General features: G+C 43.6%; 2 protein-coding genes across 3 annotated transcripts in view; both read right to left on the bottom strand.

Moving 5' to 3' along the window:
* Positions 1-25,905, bottom strand: part of LPCAT2 (lysophosphatidylcholine acyltransferase 2) — a 72,035-nt gene that overhangs the window by 9,191 nt on the left and 36,939 nt on the right. For both annotated transcript variants that reach the window (XM_047078421.1, XM_047078422.1), the window contains 3 exons: positions 23,001-23,126; positions 21,064-21,217; positions 304-402 (listed from right to left, as the gene is read on the bottom strand). In XM_047078421.1, the coding sequence (XP_046934377.1) occupies positions 304-402; positions 21,064-21,217; positions 23,001-23,126 (379 nt within the window). The remainder of the gene's footprint in view (positions 1-303; positions 403-21,063; positions 21,218-23,000; positions 23,127-25,905) is intronic.
* Positions 9,298-14,117, bottom strand: CAPNS2 (calpain small subunit 2). Its single transcript, XM_047078423.1, has one exon. It carries the CDS (start codon positions 10,245-10,247, stop codon positions 9,492-9,494), a length of 756 nt encoding a protein of 251 aa, XP_046934379.1. The 5' UTR covers positions 10,248-14,117; the 3' UTR covers positions 9,298-9,491.

Below are 25,905 nucleotides of genomic sequence, written 5' to 3'. Positions count from 1 at the left end.
TCGGGGCTCCAAAACGGACAGGCTGGAAAGAAAGAATTTTTAAAGCGAATTTGTTAAATTCACCGGCTCTTCAATTTTGATGCTATTAGTTAAGCTTCTCCCAAAGACTTCCTTTTTGCTTAACCGGATGCTTGTGGTTTCTTTAGTCTCAGTGGCAATTGTCTTAATCACATTACCCCTGTGTACACGTCCCAGCAGATCTATAAACTCAGGTAATGGATTCACTGGTTTTCACATAATGCACTTAGAGTCAACACTTGTTCATGAGGCAGACGAAGATGTTTTCAGCGGGGCTGACAGTACCTTAAATGCCATTTGGATGATGTCCTCCGTGTTGGCAGGGTTACACAGGACAGCCAGGCCAATCACATACTCTCGGAAGTCAATGCTGCCATCATGGTTCTGTGAAAGGAGGGGAGAAATCAATTAGGAGAGCCACCAGTTGAATTACCATTAATCACAGGGCAAAGGTGGACCCCAGGTATGTCACACAGCTTGGCATCATCACGTGCTGAGCTTACTTGGAAAAAAAGTTCCTACTGAGAGGGAACAGCAGGCCAGTGGCCTGCCCATTCCCAGTTCAGAAGGAAGGAAAATATATTTCTGCTTAGTAAGAAATAGAAACATTTAATCACTGAGGCCATGTAGAGCGGCTCTGGGGAACCTGGCGTGGGTTCTTGAGCGAAGGCCTAATGGAAGCCCCTCTTCGAGGCAGGATCTAGAATCTTGGTGGTGGCCCTGCCATGATGGCCAACACCAACAGGTCACTAGAGAGTGACCAAGGTCACTAAGCAACTCTCTATGTATAGACAATGGAAAGGAAAGGAAGGGAAAGGAGAGGAGAGGAGAGGAGAGGAGAGGAGAGGAGAGGAGAGGAGAGGAGAGGAGAGGAGAGGAGAGGAAAGGAGCGGGGGGGAAGGAAAGGAAAGGAAAGGAAAGGAAAGGAAAGGAAAGGAAAGGAAAGGAAAGGGCAGACTGAAGCAACAATTGCAGACAGATTCTTTCTTCCTTGCAGGCTTTGTCTGCAATAAGTCAGAAGCAAGTGTGCAAATCTGAGCCACTTCAATGGCCCCATGATGATGTGAGGCCCCAGAAGATCCAGAACTCTGAAGCATCTAGCTACTATATTAGTATCTCTGTACCTCAGGAGGTGTGGCATGGCAATACAAAAGAAGGCATGGATAATTCTAAGCCAGGTGGACTGAGTGCGCTGTTTCTTACACATGAACTACTCGTCTAGACAGGAACGCTGAGGCCGAAGTGGGGAGAAGGAGATTCCGAGAACTGCAAAGAGGCCCCTGCGATTATAACCCCAGGGTCTTAGAAGCACTTGGGCGGCACAAAGTCTTCAAGTGATGAATTCCCAGATAAAGTGTGAACTGGTAACAATAGAGCTAGCGTGGTACTTCGCACTTGAACAAACGGTGTTCGGCATCACCAAGAGCGTAAGCTTTACCTGTGGCCGAGTATCTACATTTCGACCATCAGGAACTCCTCTAGGGCAAGGATTGCTTTCTCTGTGCGGCACTGTATTTCCAGTGCTTAGCGCACATAGGTAGGCACTAGAAACAATACTGCTTTTTCTCCTTGACTCTTACCTACTTTGAGTTCACTTGAAAAACTAAAGCGCCTGGTGGCTCAGATGGCGAAGCGTCTGACTCTGGATTTCAGCTCAGGTCACGATCCCACGGTTCATGAGATCAAGCCCCACGTCGGGCTACGTGCCGACAGTGTGGAACCTGCTTGGGATTCTCTCTCTCCCTCTCCCCCTTGCACGCTCTCTCTCTCTCTAAAAAATAAATAAGTAAAAACTTTAAAAATAAACAAATAGAACTGAAGTAAGTGCTCTTCACTGGGGTTCCACGGATGAGCTTGGGGAAAGGGGAGGCCGTGAAGCCCCTGAAACGGTGTGCAGTTTGTGTGTGTGCATTTTTCTACGAAAGAAAATTGCAGCTTTTGCCAGCTTCTGGAAGCAACCAGGACTCAAAGGATCAAGAGTCACTTTTTGCATGCTGCTTTATCTTACTGCAGGGTGGGAACTAAAAGGAGAAGCAATTTAACTTCCCTTTCCCATCAGAGAAAATAGAAACAAAGATATTTCAAGACTTCCCTTAAGTAACACGGTTTATTCCGGAGACAAAAACTCAGGTCCTCTGACTTCCATTTTTGTCTGGTTATCTACAAAGGCGATTTCTTCCTTTTCTTGAATCAGTTTGTTTGAAAAAAAGTTGACTTAAGAAAATGTATCATTTACATTTGATGAAAAGCACCCATTTTATTTTTTTTTAATATGAAATTTATTGTCACATGGGTTTCCATACAACACCCAGTGCTCATCCCAACAGGTGCCTCCTCAATGCCCATCACCCACCCATCCCTCCCTCCCAACCCCCCCCCCCCATCAACCCTCAGTTTGTTCTCACTTTTTAAGAGTCTCTTATGGTTTGGCTCCCTCCCTCTCTAACCTTTTTTCTTTTTCTCCTTCCCCTCCCCATGGTCTTCTGTTAAGTTTCTCAGGGTCCACACATGAGTGAAAACATATGGTATCTGTCTTTCTCTGTCTGACTTATTTCACTTAGCATCACACTCTCCAGTTCCATCCACGTGGCTACAAAGGGCCAGATTTCATTCTTTCTCATTGCCACATAATATTCCATTGTGTATATAAACCACAATTGCTTTATCCATTCGTCAGTTGATGGACATTGAGGCTCTGTCTGTCATTTGGCTATCGTTGAAAGTGCTGAAAAGCACCCATTTTAAATGTGCAGTTAAGGTGTTTTGACAAATGCATACACCAGGGTAACCACCACTGCCACAATCAGTATCTATGACATTTTCATCACCCCAGAAATTTTAGAATGGTAGAGTTTTAAGTGACATCATTTTCTTCTTGGGCCAGCACCAGTTTACTTCCTTATGCACCATGGAGAGCTGCTGTTCATTAGCCTTAGAGGCTGAGCAGAGCAGCTTTCCAAACCGTAGATGTATTATTCAATATAGGCACATTTGTTCCGCAGGTGGCTTTCTTGATGAAGCAACACAGGGCCTCGGATAGAAATTTGGAAGAACGGACAGAAGAATGGTCTGTGGACACTGAAGACGTCATAGATTGTGTGCCTGGGCCTGTGCTTTTAAATTTATGTTGTGTCTCTATTGTGAGGCATCCAATTTTTATCTTTACCACCGAACCCTACGTAAAACACAGGTCAAGTATCAGAACTCATTTTTTGGAGGGACAAAGAGAAATATAAAGGACTCTTCACATTACCACTATTCACAAAACAAGGTAATGTTCTGGACCTCTTCTCTAGGAGTGGTCTTGGCTGACAAAAAGAAGCAGACCCTTGATAAAGGATGTTAAAGCAGACCTTGCTAATCAGACACATGAGAAATTATATGTTACATTTTCATCGTAGTAGTGTAAGGAGGGGAAAGCAGTGTGGAAATCATTCTTAGGTGTTTTATTATTGGATGAATAAAACGATACATTGTTAAGGTTCCAAATTAAAAATAATAAGACTTGGAACTGGAAGGAACCTTAGAAATCATCCATTTGACTAATTCAGTTTTACTAATAAAAAAACGAATTCATTTTTACTAATAAAAAAATGGGAGACTTTGACGTTTAAAAATGTAGATGGCATAATTTCACATGATTTTTAAAAATCACTGAGTATTCTTTTCTCTTTTTAAAAAATATTTATTTATTTATTTATTTATTTATTTATTTATTTATTTTTTATTTTGAGAGAGAAAGAGAGAGAGAGAGAGTGCGAGCAGGGGAGGGGCAGAGAGAGAATCCCAAGCAGGCTCTGCACCGACGTGGGGCTCTATCCCACTTCACTTGACATCACAAAACTTGCTATTATCATCAACTACAATTAAAATTTAGGTAACTGGATTCCGAATCATTCAAATTAAAGCAAGTAGTTTAATAAAATAGATTCAAAAAACAAATAATAAAAAAGTATACCGTGAGGGACACTCCTTTCATTTTTTAATTTCAAATCAGTTCCGGGATAAAGATTAACCCTCAGATCTGTGGGGTTAATTCTTTAAAAACCTATTGAACTTCTCTGGAAAAATTAGACACTTAAAAAAAAATCTAGGCTTGAGAATATTTCAGGGCCACATTTAGAAGGAGGAGACCAGCTTTCTGGAAGGAGACCCTAATCCCTCCGTAATCTGTCCTAATCTGGAGGCCAGGACAGCCCCGAGTAGGAACCACGGATTTGCGCTGGATCACTGCAAACAGAAGGGGTGACCAAGCCTGGACGAAGCTCCAGACGGTGGGCCCCGTCCCTTCCCTGGTGGTCAGCAGGATCAGAAGAGCATGGAAGTGAGGGCTGACGGTCACCGTGACCTCACGGCACCCCAGAGCCCTGCCAGTCCCACCGTCACTCGACACTAGCTTCTAGGACCAGCGGGAAGTTCCAAACCACATGTTCAAACATTTAAAATTGCAGAAGGGACAAATGGTGATTTTCCTGCATCTGATTCTCAGGTATCCGTTCCCTAAAGCTTTTCATAGTTGGATTCGTTCAACATTTTTATTTCTACAGAAGCAGGTATGTTTAACAACATTTGAAGTCCAGCAACATTTAAGGATATGGGTGTGAATACATTTTGAAATGGCAAACCCCCAAGGACAGGACTATATTCTCTTTGGTATGTTATCATTGGTACCACCCCTGAAGGTGAGAGATTGTCAATACCATCAAAATAATTTAGAAATGCTTCCATAAAAACAGAACTTACTATGCAGCAGTCAACAGAAAAAGGCCTTGGGTCCTTGAAGATACTCTACAAATCCAAAGGAGTTCTATTATTAAAATACAGTAAATTCTCAGTTTCCCAGAGGATTCTGGGGAGAGGCATTCTGTTGGCTCAAATATTCTTATTAAGAGCGTATTTCTACCCACATATGTAATTGTATTACCAATTTTCCAGGAATTAAATTGCTTTAATCCACTTAGCATTAAATGCAGACACTTTTAAGAAGTGATTCTAAAAGCACCTCAAGATCAATAAACATGTTAAATATCAGGACCCTGCATCTGTGAATATTTTTTAAGACCCCACCATGGGTTAGTTGCGCAATATTACTGATGGAATTTCTGACTTAAAAAAACAGTTTTTAAAAACACAAGCACTACTACTCAAAAGATATTTTAAGTGACCTTTAAGATGATGTATACATTTTGAACATTCTCAGAGGTTTGCTTTCCTTAGGTACAGAGCGTGTAGTTCTTTTTCCTGTTGTTACAGGTTACAGAATCCAATGATTATATCAAGATAAAGATGTTTTTCAAAACCAAGTGGCAGATTTTGAAATTAAAAAGTGTAGATGGTACAATTTCACTTGCTTTTTTAAAATCGCCGAGTATTCTTTTCTCTTTTTAAAAAACATTCATTGATTTATTTAGTTTGAGAGAGAGAGAGAGAGAGAGAGAGAGAGTGAGCAGGGGAGGGGCAGAAAGAGGGAGAGAGAATCCTAAGCAGGCTCTGCACTGTCAATGCAAAGCCTGACTCGGGGCTCTGTCCCACAAACCATGAGATCATGACCTGAGCTGGAATCAAGAATCAGATGCTTAGCCGAGCCACGCAGGCGCCCCACTGGGTATTATTTTCAACTTAAAACATTGATCGTATAGCTTAATGTTAGAAATTGAAAAATAATGGGATGAAATGATATGAATCAAAGACCTCTGTCTTAGGTTATAAGTAGTCTTCCATGTAGAAATGGTAAATTTAAAAAAGTGTATCACATAAATACTCCCTTTTACATTGAAAATGTGCCTTTAGGGGCGCCTGGGTGGCGCAGTCGGTTAAGCGTCCGACTTCAGCCAGGTCACGATCTCGCGATCCGTGAGTTCGAGCCCCGCGTCGGGCTCTGGGCCGATGGCTCAGAGCCTGGAGCCTGTTTCCGATTCTGTGTCTCCCTCTCTCTCTGCCCCTCCCCCGTTCATGCTCTGTCTCTCTCTGTCCCAAAAATAAATAAACGTTGAAAAAAAAAAAAAAAAGAAAAAGAAAATGTGCCTTTAAGGGCTCCTATGTGGCTCAGTAGGTTGAGCACCCGACCTCGGCTCAGGTCATGACCTCACAGTCTGTGAATTCAAGCCCTGTATCGGGCTCTGTGCTGATGGCTCAAAGCCTGGACCCTGCTTCGAATTCTGCGACTCCCTCTCTCTGCCCCTCCCCCCATTCATGCTCGCTCTCTCTCTCTCTCTCTCTCTCTCTAAAAATAAATAAACATTAAGAAAAAAGAACATTTGGGGCACCTGTGTGGCTCAGTCGGTTGAGCGTCCGACTTCAGCTCAGGTCATGATCTCACAGTTCACGAGTTCGAGCCCCGCATCAGGCTCTGTGCTGACAGCTCGGAGCCTGGAGCCTGTTTCAGATTCTGTGTCTCCCTCTCTCTCTGCCCCTTCCCTGCTCATGCTCTTTGTCTCTCTCTCTCTCAAAAATAAATAAACATAAAAAAAATTAAAACATCAACTGTTGGATAAAAACTAAGAAATTCAATTACTAGCGGCTATTGCTTTTGCACAATGCCAAAGTTTGGGGTACTTAAAAAAATCCAGAGCTTGGATTGGATTTTCCAATGTCTACTCTAGTGACTGGGGTTATCTGTACAAATGTTCTACAAATTCAGAAGAGAAGAGAAGAGAAATGTAAGTAACTGTGGGATGTTCTGCCCTGTGCAGTCAGGAAGAGAATCATAAGGGCAGATAATCCCTTGACCCGTGAGGAGCAAGAAAAATACTTAATACTGCCTCCCACTTGAGGTAACTGTCTTAACTTCCAGAAAATATTTAGAATTAAGTGAGGAAAAAAAAGTGCAGTGCAGGGGCGCCTGGGTGGCGCAGTCGGTTATGCGTCCGACTTCAGCCAGGTCACGATCTCGCGGTCCGGGAGTTCGAGCCCCGCGTCAGGCTCTGGGCTGATGGCTCAGAGCCTGGAGCCTGTTTCCGATTCTGTGTCTCCCTCTCTCTCTGCCCCTCCCCCGTTCATGCTGTCTCTCTCTGTCCCAAAAAATAAATAAACGTTGAAAAAAAAAAAATTAAAAAAAAAAAAAAGTGCAGTGCAGTCATGCTGCCCTTTCTACAACCATCACGCAGAAAGGTTAAATAATAAGCTTAACATTCTGAGACCTTAAAAGGCATCTTGGCGGCTTTCCCCTTTCTTGGCTATATTCCTACGCTCATGCCTAACATCTGAATGGGCGGACTGTAAAATAGGGATCCTGACATTAACATGTGGTTGCTGGCGGCAGCCTCATTCTGATATGACCATACCTGGTCTAAGCAGCACACCAGAGCAGGCTTAAGTTACAAAGCCCCTGGCGGAAGGTGGACGTGGCGGTCTCTGTGCTTGGTTCAGGGCAGGATTATACGCATGTGGTGGTGCATAAATATGATATGATGGTGATGATGGTGAGCAAAGAGGCCAAATGCCGACCTCTCCTGATTTCACTGGGGATTGCTCCCAGGCAGCCGCGGGCTGTTAACAGGGAAGTTACGTCGGGTCTATAGTTAAACTCTCCTCTAAATGAGTCAACAGAGGAAGGAAGAATTTATCTTCAACCTCAGGAGGACCCTCCAAGGTAGCCTTGGAGAGAGGGGGAACGCATGAAAAGCCAGAGAAGCAGGAAGGGTAGAAGCCAATTAAACAGCAGGCGAGGGGACTGGGCGGTTGCCCTTGCAGCCCCCGTAGCTGAGTCTACTGGATCCTGCCTGCCCCACCATAATCACCTGAATCAAAATGAAAGAGCCAAACCGACGGCCACACGCAAGAAAGCACGACTGCCCTGCCTGGCAACCGTGGATGCTTGCTGGAATCATCTGGGGGAGCTTTAAAAGTACTCATCTCTCCAGGGCCCCTGGGTGGCTCAGTCGGTTAAGGGTCCGACTTTAGCTCGGGTCATGGTTCATGGGTCCGAGCCTTGCTACGGGCTCTGTGCTGACAGCTCAGAGCCTGGAGCCTACTTCGGATTCTGTCTCTCTCTCTCTCTCTCTTTCTCTGCCCCTTCCCCACTCGTGTTCTGTCTCTCTTTCTCCCTCAAAAATACATAAACATTTAAAAATAATAATAATAGTAATAATAATAATAATAATAATAATAATAAACCTCTTCTCTGGGCCCTACCTCTAGAGATAGATTTTTCTCTAACTCATTTGGAAAGGGAGTCAGATATCAGTATCCGGTGAAGAGTTCTCTCTGATTCTGAATTGCAGTCAGGGCTGCGAACCACTATAATAATAATAGTCAACAATATTTATAAATCTTTATGTATCTCTATATTGCTTTATATTCCAAATAACTGACGGCAATTTAGGTAAGCTCTACTTTTGTTTTGTTTTTCTTTGCTTACTTCTCTTCCATCTGCAGTTTTCTAAGAGGAGCAAAACAAATATTCCTAGCTCTGAGGCAGGGCAAGACATGACAAGAGCCAGCCAACATGAACTTGGCATGCCTGATTTTGTATACGTGGGTGTAAGAATGATTAAGAGTGACATTTCGGATTACAGGTCCGCCCTTCATTCTCCAATGCCCTGACCCTCTTTACAAATACATCAAAACAAGGTTGCCGCATGCTTATTTTACTAGAGAAACAGGAATAAAAGAATTCTGGAATGTTAGAGAGCTACATGTATCTACCCCCCTCCTGTGAAACTGCTTCTTTCCTCATTTCTGAACCTGCTCCTATACAGTTAAATAGGTTTCCAGGAACACATCTTTTTTTTTTCTTACATAATGTAAAGAGCAGATGTGAAATGAGAGGAAAACAGATTTTGAACTTTCCTCCTCCTCACCTTTTTAAAGGGAAAACAGATCTCTGGAGGGCTTTTTTGATTTATTCCAGGAGTTTTTCAAAATTTCACTCTCAATAACAACAAATTTCCTGCTCCTTGGAACTCACTCGCCAAATAAGCGACGGCCTGTTAAAATCTACTCCGCTGGGGCTCTGCCCCGCCCCGCCCCACAGCACGCATGCATCTGTCCATATATGTCCGGTACCTCGAAAAGCTAACAGGGGTGCCTGGGTGGCGCAGTCGGTTAAGCGTCCGACTTCAGCCAGGTCACCATCTCGTGGTCCGTGAGTTCGAGCCCCGCGTCGGGCTCTGGGCTGATGGCTCAGAGCCTGGAGCCTGTTTCCGATTCTGTGTCTCCCTCTCTCTCTGCCCCTCCCCCGTTCATGCTCTGTCTCTCTCTGTCCCAAAAATAAATAGACGTTGAAAAAAAAATTTGATTTAAAAAAAAAAAAAGCTGACATACAAACCACTCAGAACATCCTTCATAAAAAAAAAAATCTGTTTTAATGAAGCTGTTTAAAGGGCCGCCCCAGTTCAGAAGCATTCAGGCCGGTGCAAGAGCTCGCAGGAAGTGACAGCTGTCGGGCAGGGTATCAGCCACCGTGCAGACGGCGCGGCTAGGCTCTTGGCGGTCCCGTCCTCCGGGAGGGCGCTGGCTTCTCGCTGCCCGCTTCAGGAATACATGGTCAGCTGCAGCCATTCTTGGATGGACACCTGAACCAGGCCGCCTGCATCGCTATCCAGAGACTTGAAGGCACGGAACATGGCATCCAGGCGGACCAGGCAGCTGATGAAATTGTTGAAATCCATGCTTCCATCCTCGTCGGCGTACCGGCGGATGATCATCTGGTAAAGTTGCTCGTTTAGCTGGAAACCTGCTGCCTGGAGAGCCCCTCGCAGCTGAGAACTTCCCAGAGACCCAGAATGGTCCCTGTCATACTGCTTATAAACGCACTGCCATTTCTTGATGTTGTTCCAGAGGTACTTAAATTCTTCGAAGCCCAGCTTGCCGGTCGTGTCACTGTCCATCACAGACACGATGCTCCGGCAGGTGTCAAGACTAAAGCCGTCGGTCTTCAGGTCCTTGTGCTTAGAAAGGACTTTGTTGAGAATATTCATTAGGTCGGTGGCACCCACCTCCATGTCCGGCCCAGCCAGCTGTGCAAACTGTTGCCGAAACCGACGAACTTCCTCACTTTCGTTGGCCTCCACGTTGGTGAAATGCTGCTGAGTGGGAGGGGGTTCTGGGGTGTACTGAGCTGCGGCAGCCTCGCTGATGAAATTCACAATTCCTCCAACTATGCCGCCAATATTTCTTCCTCCTCCACCTCCTCCTCCTCTTCTCTGACCGCCTCCTCCAAGAAGGCCTCCAAGAGCTTCCCCAAGACCCCGATCAGCCCCTTCCAATAAAGCCTTTGCCAGAAACATGCTTTTGGTTTAACAAGCAAGTGTAAAAGCTGCTGATACCTTGCAGGTGGCGTGGAGAGAGCTGAAATGGAGTCTCATTAGCTTATAGGTGGAAGAACTGGCTTTTCTGTACCTGCTAACAGGGCACCACGCCCCATGGTGCTATGTCTCCCCTCCTACTGAATACTTGATTTCCATTAGGTCCTAGCACCTGCCAGTTTTTACAGCACCTCAGTAAAATATTCGTAAGCTATTGTGTGCATGACGAATTACCAAAAATACTATTTTAAAATGTAATATATTAAAATACATGATTCTATACATCATTGACTTCTCCACATCTGAAAGATGACAGTGCATTTCCCCAACAGAAGCTAAGTGACTCAAAAATGTCAAGCATGTCTTTCCTAAGGAAGATTTGTTGTTAGAGCAGAACAGAATTCTTGATCATCGGGAGGACAGTTCCCTAATCCCTCTCCTTTGGCAAAGATTCCCCAAGTCCAGCGTTCTTAAGAAAAACTTGGAAGAGGGTAGGGGGATTAAGATGCAGGGTCCCTAGGTCCCATCCTCAGAGATTCTGATTCTGTAGCCTGCTGTCGGGCTCATGATGTACATTTTTGGAGTCTTTTCTGAAGTGTAACAGGCATATGTAGAGCTCAGAGAATTTCACACACTGTGCACGCCCATATCTTCACAGCCAGATCAAGAGATAGAATATTACCACCCCCAGAGCCTCGTCCCGCCCAAGGGTAACCACTATTCTGATGACGAACACCATCGATCAATTGCTGTACCTTAAATATATGGAGTCAAACAGTACACACCTCTTGGCGCCCTGTTTTTAAAATTTGAATTACATTTCTAAAAACTGTGGTGGAATACATATAACATAGAATTCACCATCCTGTTTTTAAGAGCTCAGTTCCATGGCATGAGGCACCTTCATATTATCGTGCGACCATCACCACCACCCATCTCCAGAAAACTTTTCATCTTCCCAAACTGAAGTTCTGTCCCCATTAAACACTAACTCCCTGTTCCTACCTCCTGCCAGGCCCCGACAACCACTATTCTTACTTTTTGTCTCCATGAACTTGACTGTTCTAGGGTACCTCGTGTAAGAGGAATCACATAGGATTTGTCCCTTTGTGACTAGCTTATTTCACCCAGCATGATGTGTTCAAGGTCCATCCGTGTGGTAGCATGTGTCAGAATTTATTTCCTTTTCAAAGCTAAACAATATTCCACTGTATGTACGGAACACATTTTGCCTATCCACTCGTCTGTTGGGAAGCAACCAAAAGGTTGCTTCCCCTTTTTGGCTTTTGTGAATAATGCTACAAATGTGGGTGGACACGTATTTCTTCAAGTTCCCGCCTTCAGTTCTTTTGGAATATATACCCAGAAGCAGAAGTGTCGGGTCATATGGTAACTCGGTGTCTAATTTTTTGAAGAACCTCCATACTGTTTTCCACAACACTCCTTCCTGCCCTCCCTTCCTTCCAGCCATCCTGACGGGCGGCAGTCGTAATGAGTACGAGGTGCTAACATCTCATTACGGTTTTGATGTGCGTTTCCCTAATGATAATAGACTGTCCTCTCATTTCTGATCTTGGGTCTGGCTTTTGTTGCATTTGGGAGATTTGGTTTGATTTTTTTCAGTAAGCATCCAAAGTCAGTCTATGACGAGCAGTCCCGCACAATACTTTGAGAGACCCTATCTTTGATGCTAGCTAGAGAGGGAGGGCACCAGCCTGTCAGAAGTCTCTGGAAGGTCTACCAGTGAACTCTAGGAAAGGTGGCCAGGACATAATAACTAAACCACCACATTGCTTAGCATTTTGGGAATCAATTTCAAATCTGCAAAACGATGGTTAATACCATCTCTCTGCCTATTTCCTAATGACTCAGGGTCGTTTGTTAGGTATCAGGACGTGGGCTCAGTGTTTAGGATCCAGAGGTGAACCCATCAGGACTGCCGTGCTCAAGGATCGAGGACGCCCCCCGAAAACTAGTTGTAATTATAACCTGACATCTATGTTCACATTTATACTATTAATACTAAACTATTACATCTGCATATAGTATTCTTTGGTATTTAGGTATCACAGAATTCCTTTGAAAGACAAAATAGTCGTGATGAGTAAAGAAAAATTCAGGGAAGGTAGGCTACTGAGGAAAGGTATGGTGCTGTATTATCAAGCATGGTGGGTGCCCGAAAGGGGTGCGATGAATTCTGCCAAGGAGAGCATTTACCTACACACGAGGTAATGTGCAGGCCTGACTACAGTGCAAGCCAGAGTTCCTCAAACAGACGACGGATGTGAAGGGACAGCGTAGTAAAAATACAGAGGAGCTAACAGGATGCGTGGTCTTTAAGTGACAGACCAACGTGATGACAGTCCCTTGCCCGGCACGACAGGCCATAACGACAGATCCGCAGAACAGACTCAGGCTGGAAAAGGCTTTGAACCGCCAGGTGACAGTCTACCTCTCAGCGGGAGCTGCCGAAGCTCGTGTATAAAGTCGAAAAGAGATGAGATGTGAAATTACTTTGTAAGTTGTGCAATTCTAGAATTGAATTATGATTGTTCTAGCCAGTGTCAGGGAGAGAACAGTAGCTGGGGGACACTGCTCTGTTCAGGACATGGGAGCGATGTCCTTCTGCCACACCCAGTGGTTTGTGTAGAACACTCCCAACAACTGGTTTTATGACACAGCGACTCCAATAACTGGTCTCATGGGCACAATGAAGTGGCCTCTGCGAACACCAAAGGCCGAATGTCTTCCCTAACCACACAGGAGAAAGCACCACAAAAGGACCATCTTCCTTTTAGGGGATCACAGGGCCATCTGGCCTCGGACAGATTGGAATCCATTCACATGAGCTCCTCTCAGAGGAAATTGCATGGGCTTTGTTTTTATAATATTGCAAATTAACCTGATAGCAGCCACCGCCACATAAAACACGCCTCCTCAGGCCCAGCGGAAGTGGCTTTCACTGAGGTTTAGATCCAGTTCCCCTCCTTTACTTTCCATGAAGATGGAGGGCATTTGGCTACCAGTTTCTCATAAGCCATCCTGGAATAAAACACTGCTATTAGATTAACAGGCCTTTTCTTCTCTGGACTATTTAACCCCCTGAGGCTATTTATTAGAACATTAATAGTAACTTTGGTTGCTGTCTGTGGGAACTCTACTGTCCATATCTGGAGGAAGAAAGAGTAAGGGAAGAAGACACATCTGCTGGAAAATTTAGCCTCCATTTGAGGGGGAAAAGCTACCGAATTTAAATCGTAAACAGTAATACGTGAATGCTATTAGCAACATTATTCGTAATGGCCCCAAAGTAGAAACAACCTGAACGTGTACCAACCATTGGTGAATAACCCAAACGCAGTATATCCATACACTGGAGGGCTGTTTGGCAACAAAAGAGGACAAACACTGATCCATGCCGTGGCAAGGACGAACTGCAAAAAACATTATGCTAAGTGACAGAAGCCAGACACGTGAGACCATATACTGTATGATTCCAATATATGGAGACGGCCAGAAAGGGCAAATCTGTAGAGACAGAAAGTCTTTCTCCTAGACTAGGTCTAGAATCATACTTTAGGACTCACAACTCAGTAGTGGTTGCCTACGGCTGGGAGACAGCTGGTGACAGGAGCTAACACTCAATGCCACGAGGAGACACAGTGGAAATGTTCCCAAACCGATTTACGGTGATGGGTGCACAACTTGGCAAATTTACTCTAAAAATCACTGAATTGTAGGCTTGAAATGGGTGAATGGTATGATATGCAAAATAATGCCTCAAGAAAGATATATACACACACATATATACATATACATATACATATACACATACATATACATATACATATATATATATACATATACATATATATATACATATGTAGGGCCCAACTGTGTCTCAGTAAAACTAGCAAAACAGGCATCAGGCTAGATTTGGTCCATCAGCTGTAGTCTGCTGACCACTGCTCTATTTCCTAAGCTGATGAAAACAAAGCATGTTGGTAAGGTTTAAGGACTGGTTGAGAGACTATAGTCAGTGCTTAGAGTGCCTACTATTAATTTGTAGGATATCCCACATTTGACTTAAAAAATACACACACACACACACACACACACACACACACACACACGACATACATAAAAAAGTCAACAGCGATGGTTTAAAGTAAAAAGAATACCGATGAGCAGTTCTAGTCTCAGTCCTGCAACTGACCAGCCCTGTAGCCCTGAGCACCATACTTCTTCTCTCTGGCTGGCGGCCTTCTGTGAAATGAGGAAGGTGGGCAGTTTGACAGGAAGGTCCTGCCAGCGCTAGAATTCTAGGAGTCTAGAGTTTCCTGTGTCCTGCAGTGGTGACGGTGGTGTCGTTCCTACCTTGCATTTCCTTTCCTTCTCGTGTCCAAGTGTTTTTATGCTACATGTTGACTTCATCTTCCTTTGTCTTGGGTCTGGCTGCACCACTTTTAAGGACATACTTACCCTCACCTCCACTTTGACACACTGCCTGCTTTTCAGAAGTATTCCTGGTGGTGACCCACCAAGCGTGGCACTCCTCCTCCAAAGAGAATGCCGAGATGGGGCTGCTGAACCCAGAAGGACATACAAGCTCCCACTTGCAGGGAATCCTTTCCATTGGAGGCGGGGCGGGGTGGGGGGTGCTTTCACCTAACTGCACCATGATCTGGACCAGACCTTCCTAATTTATTGATGAAGATGTCATGTTGGATGAAATCAAAAGCCTTTCTAGAGCCCATATAGATAATATCTATTCCTTCTTCTTTATCATCTTGGACTGTCACTCTGTCATAGGAGGAAATTAAATTGGTCGGACGCAATTTGCTCTTTACAAAGCTCTGTTCTTTACTTCCTGATGCTCACAGAGGAGGCCAGCAATTGCTCGCTTGCGCTAATAAAAAAAGTTAAGCTTTAACTCATGCAGCCTCCCTTCTGTTTCTTCTGAGCACCTCCTAGGTATACTTGCATTGAGGAGCCAAAAATAAAGTGTATAATTCTCACGCTTAAGTGGATATTCCTAACGGAACAACACTCTGAGAGAAAATACTATAATGGATTGAATGGAGCAGCTCAGTCAACCTGAGACGTGAAGAAGGAAATGGTCAGACATACAAGACCACCAAACATTTAGGACAACTTGTATGACTGCACAGGAAGAAGGTTATGGCCTTTTTCTGTTAATTGTGTCATATATGCTATAGGTACATTTTGTATAACAAATCCTGATTAACTGAGATTTAGAATCAACAGGAGTTCTTTAGAATCGACAGGAACTCTGAGAAACTACATTACAAATCAAACCAGAACTGGAAATCTAAAGGATAGAAGACTTCACTGTTGGTGAGCGTTCACCTCTACCACTGTAGAGAGAAAGCAGCCATAGGCAATCCATAGACAGATGGGCACGGCTGTGTCTCAATAAAACTTTATTAAACAAAACAGGCATCAGGCTGGATTTGGTCCATCGGCTGTAGTCTGCTGACTACTGCTCTATTTCCTAAGCTGATGAAAACAAAGCATGTTGGTAAGGTCTAAGGACTGATTGAGAGACTGGAGTCCGTCCTTAGAGTGCCCAATATTAATTTGTAGGATGCCCCACATTTGACTTAAAAGCGATCACTCTGAATCTTTATTCTCGTCTCCTCTGTCTGCCTCTTGCTGATACCCTCCCTTGGTGCTACTCGTGTTATTTGTCTTTATAGATGAGAGAGACTGATTTCGAATTCCTCAGCTATAGATAGTCCAACATGAGCTCATTATCTGTTTTACCAACAACATTGCCTAACAGACCACCACCTGATAAAATTTAGGTAGGTGGTGATTCTTTCAATTCTGTAAAAAAGTTTTGAAAACTGCCGTGATTTTTCCCCTTTCTGTCCGCCTTCTAACTGGTACTTAGTTCTTCTGGCATTCACTATGTCCTTTGTTGAAATATTGGACAGGAAAAGCGTGTGTGCACTTCAGCTCTTTGACACTCCGGCGTTTTTGGCTATTGTAAGCTTCTGTAGATCTTTTATTGCCGTTTCACATTATGTGGAATGAATGCGTTTCTTTATCCCGAGTTCTTTCCTGTCTGCCCGGTTCTCGGTATTAGTGCCAGCATTAAATCACGAGTGCCAACAATAACAAGCATCTCGGCTTGCCCCTTCCTGTCCGACAAGGTGGGGTGCTGCAGCATGCGGGTTTTCTGCTCACGCTGAGAGTCAGGACCGGGCGCTTGCGCAGCTGATGTGACTGGCCGTAAATAGAGAAACCTTTCTGAGTAGGATGAGATGAACTTTTCTGTTCCGTTGTACAAGTTGCCCTGAAACTTTGGGGCCATATGCCCCGCAAAGCAAAAAGTATTTACCATCTGGCTCTTTACAGGAAAAGTCTGCTGACCCCTGACATACAGCTTCTGCCACCAGTGAGCTTGCATAGTATTGGAGTGATGGATGCCGACGACATACTAAGCTGAGCGTGTCACGAGATGCGGTGAGGAGACACCGGCCTTGCTACCAGTGAGAGGTAAAGGGCAGATGACATGGCACACTGTCAAGCTAGCAACGAAGATGAGCTGTGCTGTGGGGGATGTGAGGACTCCGTCTCACAGGTACATCAGAGACTGCTGGTGAGGCGGCGGCACACGGGTCTGCTGGGGACGCCGCGCTGGAGGAGGACAAAATCGACAACTCCGAGACCCCTTTGTAACTGTAAACACGACGGCGTTCCAATGATTTCTGGTTGAGCCAGTGTGGTTTCCGAATCCCATTAAGGACACTTCAATCCCTTCAAGAGTGCTGGCAAAAAAACCCCTAGTATTGAAAACGGGATTATGAATATAAAAAATGTCGAGACACCACCATCGTCTCAGCCTTCGACTCTGACTCATCTGGACACCCGGCTCATCGGAGGCAGAGTTCAGTGTGCATTCATAAAAATAAAGAAGGTAAATTCGACGCCAAGATGAAAAAGTTCTTTTCTATCTTTCAAAGAGATCAGACCTCTCCAAAGGAAATGACCCTAAACTAGGTAACTCTGGTGCTCTTTGGATCACGAATGCCATGCTTCTGTGGGACCTTACCTGCTGCCACATACATACCTGGGAGTCTGAAGGGACCTGTCAGAGTGTCAACAGGGGGCTGGACCAACAGTGTATTTTTTAGGGACGAAACTGAGACAAAACCATTATGTATATAGTAGCGTTACCAACGATAGCCAAAGTATAGAAAGAGCCCGAATGTCCATTGACTGACAAAAGGATAAGGAAGATGTGGTGTATCTATATGCAATGGAATACTACTTGGTGAAATCTTGCCATTGGCAACAACATGCATGGAACCAGAGTACATTATGCTAAGTAAAATAAGTCAGGCAGAGAAAGACAGATATCGCATGATTTCACTCACATGTGGAATTTAAGAAACACAACAGAATTTAAGAAACACGCAGTAGGGGAAGGGAAGGAAAAACAAAATAAGATAAAAGCAGAGAGGGAGGCACACCATAAGAGATTCTTAAATACAGAGAACAAACTGGGGGTTGCTGGAGGGGAGGCGGGTGGGGGGATGGGCTAAATGGGTAATGGGCATTAAGGAGGACACTTGTTGGGATGACCACTGGGTATTGCATGTAGGTGATGAATCACTGGGTTCTACTTCTGAAAGCAATACTATCCTGTATGTTAACAGACTTGAATTTCAATTAAAAAAAAATTACAAAGTTTTTATAGACTAGCCAAGAATGCACATAGAAAGAGTAAGGGAATGTGGGGAGATAGGTCTCTTCCCCCATCCCCCAAATACCAACACAACCACATTAGACTCTGGGAGAGACTGAGAGAGGCTTCGGGCAGCTGTCTGCACTGCAAACATTTCCAGCTGCTGGAAGAGCCACAGGAACACCCCGCCCTTTCTCGTTCCCACCCTTCCTCCCCCTCCCCTCCTCCTCCCCCCCCCCCCGCCCCCCATGAAACATTGAGTTTAGCAAGATAAGCTACTCTGAGGGAAACAAACTATGGCGTTACTGAACTTCTTGTCTTTCCCCTGGAACATTCCCCAGCTAAATCACTTAGAGAGACTGAGAAAACAAGCCTAGGGTGGGAGTAGCTCACCCGCACAGGGCGTGGCAACAATTGCATAATTCGCCTTCTCAAAACAAAGCAAATCTTCACAGGCACAGACATGCGGATGTGTTAAAGACAAAAAAAAAAAAAAAAAAAAGGAAAGAAAGACAAAGACAGAAAGGGGAGAAGAGAGGGAAAGAGGAAAGGAAGGTCACGGGCGCTAGTCACTAATTCCCCAGACTATTTTGTCTACCTTTGGAGATCAAAAGGAAAGTGCTGGAGAGACCATCTCACTGTCTGCAGCGAAAGCCAAATCACACTATACAAAGAAGCGACAAACCCAGTTGTAAGTGATGTGTGAACCCGTGGAAGCGGTCCACGCGGGAATGTGATTGCCCAAACTGGCTGCCAACACTCACCAGTCTCCTAAGTGCCTGGAGCCCACTGTACCCTCTAGTTCAGAGGGAACCGGCTCACCGGGGGGGGGGGGGGGGGGGGGGGTTATTGTGACCCTTGTGCTGCTCCCTTCCCCACTTCCAATCTGCCCATACTTAACACTGCCAGAGAAAGGACGGGGCGGCCGGCAGGGACTGTCAGTGATCGACAGCCAGATCCTCACGATCTGTGGTCCTCACGACCCCGGAACTGCTGGCGGTGACAGTTTGACACCTGAAGGGAGGGCCACCTTGACAGACATTGTTTCTAATTTTGATCAAATATCCCGATGAGCACAAGGTCTAAGATGTGCTCGAAACTTCCTCCTTGGTTCCTGCTTCACGGCGCTTCCCATTTCCCCATCTCCTGTCCTCCTTTGTACATCCCTGCCATATTCTTTCCTGTCACCACGTTCATATTTATAGAAGCTTCATTTAAAATTACTTGCCTGGTATCTAGAGTCAAAGAGGAGGATGCGACACAAATCCCACAGAAAGACTTGTAACAGTCCAATCGAGAAGTTCTTCTGTTTTCCCAACTTGCATGGGTGGAGCTGATGACTTACTTCTCCTTTCTCCTAAATCTTCATCATGCTTTCTAGTAGTGCCACTGCAGTGTCAGGGACAGGGAAAGATTACTTGTGTGCCGCAAGCAAGCCAAGGAAAGGGCACTGGGCACTACCCAGAGAAGGTGGCTGAAGTGAGTCACGTTAAAGAATGATGAGTCTTAGAGATCACAGACTAGCTCATTAGGAACGTGAGTGTGCTCTAGGTAAAGGGAAAAAGAAGCCGTGTCCTCGTTGCTGTCATCAGGCTGTCATTTCCTCGTGAAGTATCTTTTCCCAGCGGTCAATAGAGAACGGGGACTTCCGGTGCCAGCCAGGAGGGACTAAGTCCAGTTGGGCCTCCCTCTCCTTCCAATTATAATTAGAAACTCTCATCAAAACACAGAAAGCAACTACCTCTGGACCAGACACCACGGCAGGAGGGTTGGTGAGGAAAGCCACAGCGAAAGAACAAGGAGTGTAAGGCAGCAAAGTTGTGGGAGACCGAAGGCAGTATGACGTCATCATTAAATTGTTGAAAGGGAAGAGCTAGCAACTCAGCTCTATTCACCATGCAAATAGCCTTCAGGAATCCACGTAACATAAAGTCACTCTCAGATAAGGAATAACAAGACCGCAGTCCTAGGTATGTACCCAGGTGAAACGCAAGCCTACATTCACACAAAAACCTGTACAGGAATATTCACAGTTTGTATTCTTAATGGCCCCAAATTGGAAACAAACCAAACCCTCCTCAGTTGGGGAACGGATACGCCAAGAATGTTGCGTCCATACAATGGAATACCACTCCGCAAGAAAGGGGAACAAATTACTGATACACGCAACAGCACGGCTGAATTTCAGATGCATTATGCCAAAGAAGCCAGACTCAAAAAGATATGTACCCTTCGATTCCATCTATATGGCGTCTAGAAAGGGCAAAGCTGTAGGGTTGGAGTGACTGTTGGGGGTTAAGGGTAGGGCAAGGATTTGACTATAAAAGAATAGCCCCAGGGGATACTTTTTTTGCACCTGTGATATATCTTGAATGGAGTGGTAGTTATATGCCTCGATGCATTTATGAACCCTCGTAAAACTGTAACCAAGACAGTAAACTTCACTGTCAATTTTATATGTTAAAAAACACATTAAAAATAGAGAACTTGAAACCTTGATACATTTTTCCTAAGGAGACTCCGTGACAATTCAGTTATCTAACTGCGTGTACTGACATATTCATAAGCAGAAAATTGGACCCCCAATACAATGGCTAACAGCCAAGCTTTAATTGAAGCCTTTGTCCTAAAATGTTATTTGAAAAGAAAATCTACTTGGTGGTCACACATTTTGGGGGAAGTCCAAAACCTTCAGAACAGAACAGTACCACCCCTGTCATCAATGTATGAATTTTGACATAAATATTTAAGTTCCTGCCAGTTAAAGAGGCCTTGGCAATTTCCGTATTACAAACATGGTTTGTATGGTCACAATCTTTACTTCTGACTTAGTGTTTAAAATAAATAGATACTATCATAACTGTTGCAACACACACGTGCACGCACACAAGCACATCATGATATTACTACTGCTCTCGTTTATTAAGGGGAACAAACAAAATCATGAAATTAAACCACACACTCGGCCTCGCTTCCTCTAACAGCGACCTGCCAAGTTCTTCTAATGCCGTACTGATTTATGCCCCGTGGAGACGGGCAGAGTATGAATGTTAGCAAGTTGAAGATCACGTTTTAACATACCCTGTCAAAGAGTGTGAAGAGTTGTCTCAAGACATCTGAAACAGGCAACTTTAAATACTCTGCAAATTCGTCAATTCCGATTCTTCCTCCTTTGGAACAACAGGCAATGGTTGCGTACTCGTCCAACTGCTTACGAATGCTATCCCAATCTAACCTAAGCAAACAAACAATCAGAGATGAGTGTTGTCAGCCCCTTACAATTCACAAGGACATTTTACGAACATTCGTTTGTCTGAGGGAAAAAATATTGTACATCGTTACATTTGAAAATGAAGATAAAATGGGTATTTTGGGATACCTACGGAACATGTATACAGGTTTCTGAGGGTTTTTTTTTTTTTAGTGTTTATTTATTTTTGAGAGAGAGAAAACAAGAGGGGGAAGGGCAGAGAGAGAGAGGGAGACAGAGAATCTGAAGCAGGCTCCGGGCTCCAAGCTGTCAGCACAGAGCCTGACACGGGGCTCGAGCCCACAAACCATGGGATCATCATCTGAGCCAAAGTCGGACGCTTAACCGACTAAGGTACCCAGGCGCCCCCCAGGCTTCTGAGTCTTTTAAAAGATATCGGTAAGACTAATTTCCCCCAAATATCTGTGCGAAAGAAAAGTAACTGAGAAGAGCAATGCGACAGAACAAGAAATGACTCATGAAAAGAAAATAAGAAATCGTATTGTAATCCAAATATTACTAATTAAGTCAAAAGTACTTATTGAGTTGTTAAAAAAAAAAAATACCACTCTTAATTTCTAAAGAGCTTCCAGGCTGATAATGAACGCACATTTCACAAAATGTTGTGTCAGGGAGATTCATTAGATAGGACACACTTCCTCCGATGTTAGTTATAAAAACACTAAAACACCAGAAAACGTACCGTAGCTTACAGCACATCTGCCTTTGTCTTGTACTACTAAACAGGTGACTTAACACATAACTGCTTTCTTCTGTATCCAATTTCAGTGACTATCTAAACTTTTCAAATTTATACGAATTTTGTAAATATAACATCAAAACGTGTTTGCTATCTAGAAGATATAAATAATACTTGCTCTGTTATCTTTAAATATTGACCTCTGGGGTGTCTGGGTGGCTCAGTCGGTTAAGTATCCGACTGGCTCAGGTCACGATCTTGTGGCTTGTGGGTTTCTGTGCTGACAGCTCAGAGCCTGGAGCCTGCTTCAGATTCTGGGTCTCCCTCTCTGTCTCTTACACTCTGTCCCTCTCTCTCAAAAATAAATAAGTATCAAAAAAGTATTTAAAAAAATAAGTAAATATTGACCTTTAACACAATAACTGCTTCTGCAGCTCCCTCCTAAGGAGGATGCCAAGGCCAAGGGAATCAATACATTCTGCAAATCCCTAATAGGGCTGAAAACAGAGTGAATGGTAGTAAGTGGGAAACCTGGGGTGACACCTTTCATGGCAGATGGTTCAAATGGGTTGTTCATAAAAGCACAAAGGGGTGTTTTGGCCTTAAAAAAAAAAAGTATGTACCCAGAAGAAAAAGGAGATTGAGGGTAAGTACTTAAAATTCAGTGATGGTCAGAATTGCTTCTCTACAAGTCAATTCATTTTTCACATGAGAAGTTCTGACCGCCGCATGCCAATCCCATCTAATTACGTCATCCTTGCAAAGGGCAGCGGGGTAGGCTGACTGCTCTGAGACCCTTCTGGGCGGAGGCAGATCTGTGCTGGTCCATATCCACTCTCTCTCAGTCTCCTCCTGTGACCAACACATATGTCTCTGAGTTAACTGTGCTTGAAAAAACACAACTGGATGAACTAAGTAGGAGATAAATTCACAACTCTGCCTTCCTTAATAAACACCATGGAGGTTCGAGAGCCGAGCATTAATGAAACCAGGGAAAATAAGCGTAGAGGAGTTCAGATCTCTTTGGGACACCTTTACAAAACTGTAGCAATTTAAAGGTATACTTACTTTAATTTCCGGCTAATTTTGGTAAATTCCACCAGCCCAGCTTCCATGGGCAACGTTAGCTGTCCTGCTGAGATCATTAATCTGCAGTCTTCATAGGTGTGGTCTGTTACTGGAATTCCCAAAGCTCTAAACGGCATTTCAAAGCAAACAAATTCAATTTTTTTTTTTGTTTTTAAGGAAGGTAATGATTTTTTCATTAGGCCTGAGCTGGTGAACGAACAACAGTAAACAGGAAAGTATTTACTACTTTTTAAACCAGTAGCTTTGGCTTATTATTGCAAAAGAGACGTATTTCTCTCCTTCTGCACAGACTTCCTGGTTGTTTTGTGTTTTAACCGTGACAATAGTTGACTTCAGTCTCAGGGAAAGGAATAAGGCTTATGTTCCAGTCCGGTGGAGTCTTTCACCAGCTGTGGACCTTTTGGCTCTTAACCTAAGCCTCGCTCTTGTCATCTGTATATAGGAATAATTACCCTACTTACTCTACAGGGTTATCTATTGTAAAGATGGGCCGAAAATGCCTGTGGGAGTACCATTTGAACAGATACATTTGTCTGTACACAATGTAAGTGAGTAATCTACCCAAATCGCTAGCCATCTGCGTTTTTCCATCTCTCGAAACTGGAGATGACTTCCTGCTACATAATCTTCTGAAAATACTAAAGAGAACTGATAATAAGCTCAAGATTTCTTCCAAACCTAAACATCCTTCACCCTCGAAGGAGCACATAACCCCTACTAGCTCCCTCCTGCTCAGAGATCTGATAATGAATTAGATTGGAAATATATATATATATATATGTGTGTGTATATATATATGTATTGTGTATATATATATGTATATATATGTGTGTGTGTATATATATATGTATATATATATGTATATATATATGTGTGTGTATATATATATGTATATATATATGTATTTGAAATATATATATGTGTGTGTGTATATATATATGTATATATATATATGTATATATATATATATATATATATACATATATATATATAAAATGACTTGAAAAAAAACTGAGTACTGAGAAGAGAAGCCTGGCCAGAACATGAAATAATTTCCTGAAGATTCCTCTTCACAAAACTTTCATTCACAAATATTCAGTGAGACTCATGAAGTTAGATCTTCAACGGTATTTGGTTTTGTTGAATCACCGTGAAGAACGTGACATTTTCAATGAATGGGATACGAATAAAATATTTTTTTCTATCTACAACTAGGCTATTTTTGATGAGTAAACATTCTGGTATAAGGATACGTAAGCGGGAAAATAAACATTTTAACTATTTCAGGAATGTATAATTTATCATGCTCCATGGGTACAGCATGCTCGTTAAGAGCTTTTGGGTTTGGGTAGCAAGTGGGGATGTGAGTCCCAGCCCAGACCCTCACTGTCTGCTATGATCTTGGGCAAACGACTTCCCTCTCTGAATCTCAGGTCCCTCGCTTGCCTCCTAGAAGTGCTGTGAGGGTCACGTTAGCTACCCAGAGTAATAGCCTGGCACAGTACTCGGTAAGTATTTATCAAGAGTAGTAGCACCACCACTTTACCACTTTCAAATGCTTCTGTCATACACTCTCCTAGGTGACTCTCAGGATAACCAAAACCATCAGAGAGGAGAGACGAGTATTCTAACTCCAACTTTACACTGGAGGAAAAGGACCCCTCGAGGGACTTGTCTGTCCATGGTTGTGCAGCTAATGGAGGTCCTTCCTACTCTTTATCCAAGACCCTTAAATCTCCACGGCTCCAAATTCAGAAAAAAACCAAAACGGCTGCCTAATCAAATCCCTGCTCTGTTTTTAGGCAAATTATTGGGAGGTCAAGATACCTGGTATAAATTCCCTCCATTCCCCAAATGTATCTTAGTTCCTAACTTTTGGACATGAGCTCCTATGAAAACATAAGGAGAAAGGGAAGAAAACAATATAAAAGCAAATTTTGTAGCTAATCTAGAAACTGGGAAAATCAAGTACCCATAGGTACACATAGTAAAATTTTTTTGAACATTTGAAAATTTATTGTTTTGAAAATAAAGTTCTTCTCCTGTGAAATATTAATATATATATAATATAGACGTAATAAAAAATATAATCTTGCTTATAATACCAAATTCAGTCATGAAGCTAAATTCAGAGTTCTCATTTGAATGTTTACTGGGGATAAATATCGCCGGCCTATGAGCGTCAACCCTCCTACTGGAATGGCGGAAAGAGGTGGCACCTGGAATGAGGGTGAGCACCCCGTAGGGCTGCCTGGGAGGTCAGACAGTATGACATGCATGCTTTCATTACAGGACGGGAGGAGATTGATCTAATCAGAGTAATGGGCAGTTAAAACTCCCTTAAGCGCAGGACAATACTTGCCTCCCATTTTGCGATTTACAAATCCTAAACTTATAGCCATTCCGAATGGGGGTGACTCCCCCCGTTTCTGTGCCTCCATTACGTTCCCTTGCAAACTTCCTCCTTTTTGTTGCTGTATTCATTAATGCCTTTGAAACACCCAGCGTTGGCAGCTCTGTGGAGGCTGGGCCATAGGAAGCGGACCATGAAGGGCTCAGACCGTCACAAGGCTTTGTCAGACAGCCACAGGCCAGCTTAGGAGAATCCACCCTGTGGAAGTCACTGGCTGGTCTCTTCTGGTTATTGAATCCTCCCTGCTCCCTTTCTGGCAAAGACACATAGCCATTAGTTTGGGGCTGCATCTGGGGAAAATATTCGTAGATTGTTTTACCACATTCCTGGGCACATTTAGAATTTCTAACCAGAATGACTTAAGAATTGAGACCCTCGGAATTAAAAAAACAAAAAACAAACAAACAAAAACAAATCCTAAAACTATATAAAAACTATATATTTACCAATCATTTAAAAACTATTTATTAA

The sequence above is a fragment of the Lynx rufus genome, unplaced genomic scaffold, assembly GCF_022079265.1.
Source record: "Lynx rufus isolate CCGP_SWC_20201006 ecotype Redwood Valley unplaced genomic scaffold, mLynRuf1.p SCAF_16, whole genome shotgun sequence".
NCBI classification, from domain to species: Eukaryota; Metazoa; Chordata; class Mammalia; order Carnivora; family Felidae; genus Lynx; species Lynx rufus.
The sequence above is the reverse complement of the archived record's forward strand: the minus strand, read 5'-3'. Positions and strand labels throughout refer to the sequence as shown.

Bases quoted from the DNA above. Each gene is read 5' to 3' on its own strand.
- CAPNS2 (XM_047078423.1), bottom strand. From the start codon at position 10,247: ATGTTTCTGGCAAAGGCTTTATTGGAAGGGGCTGATCGGGGTCTTGGG.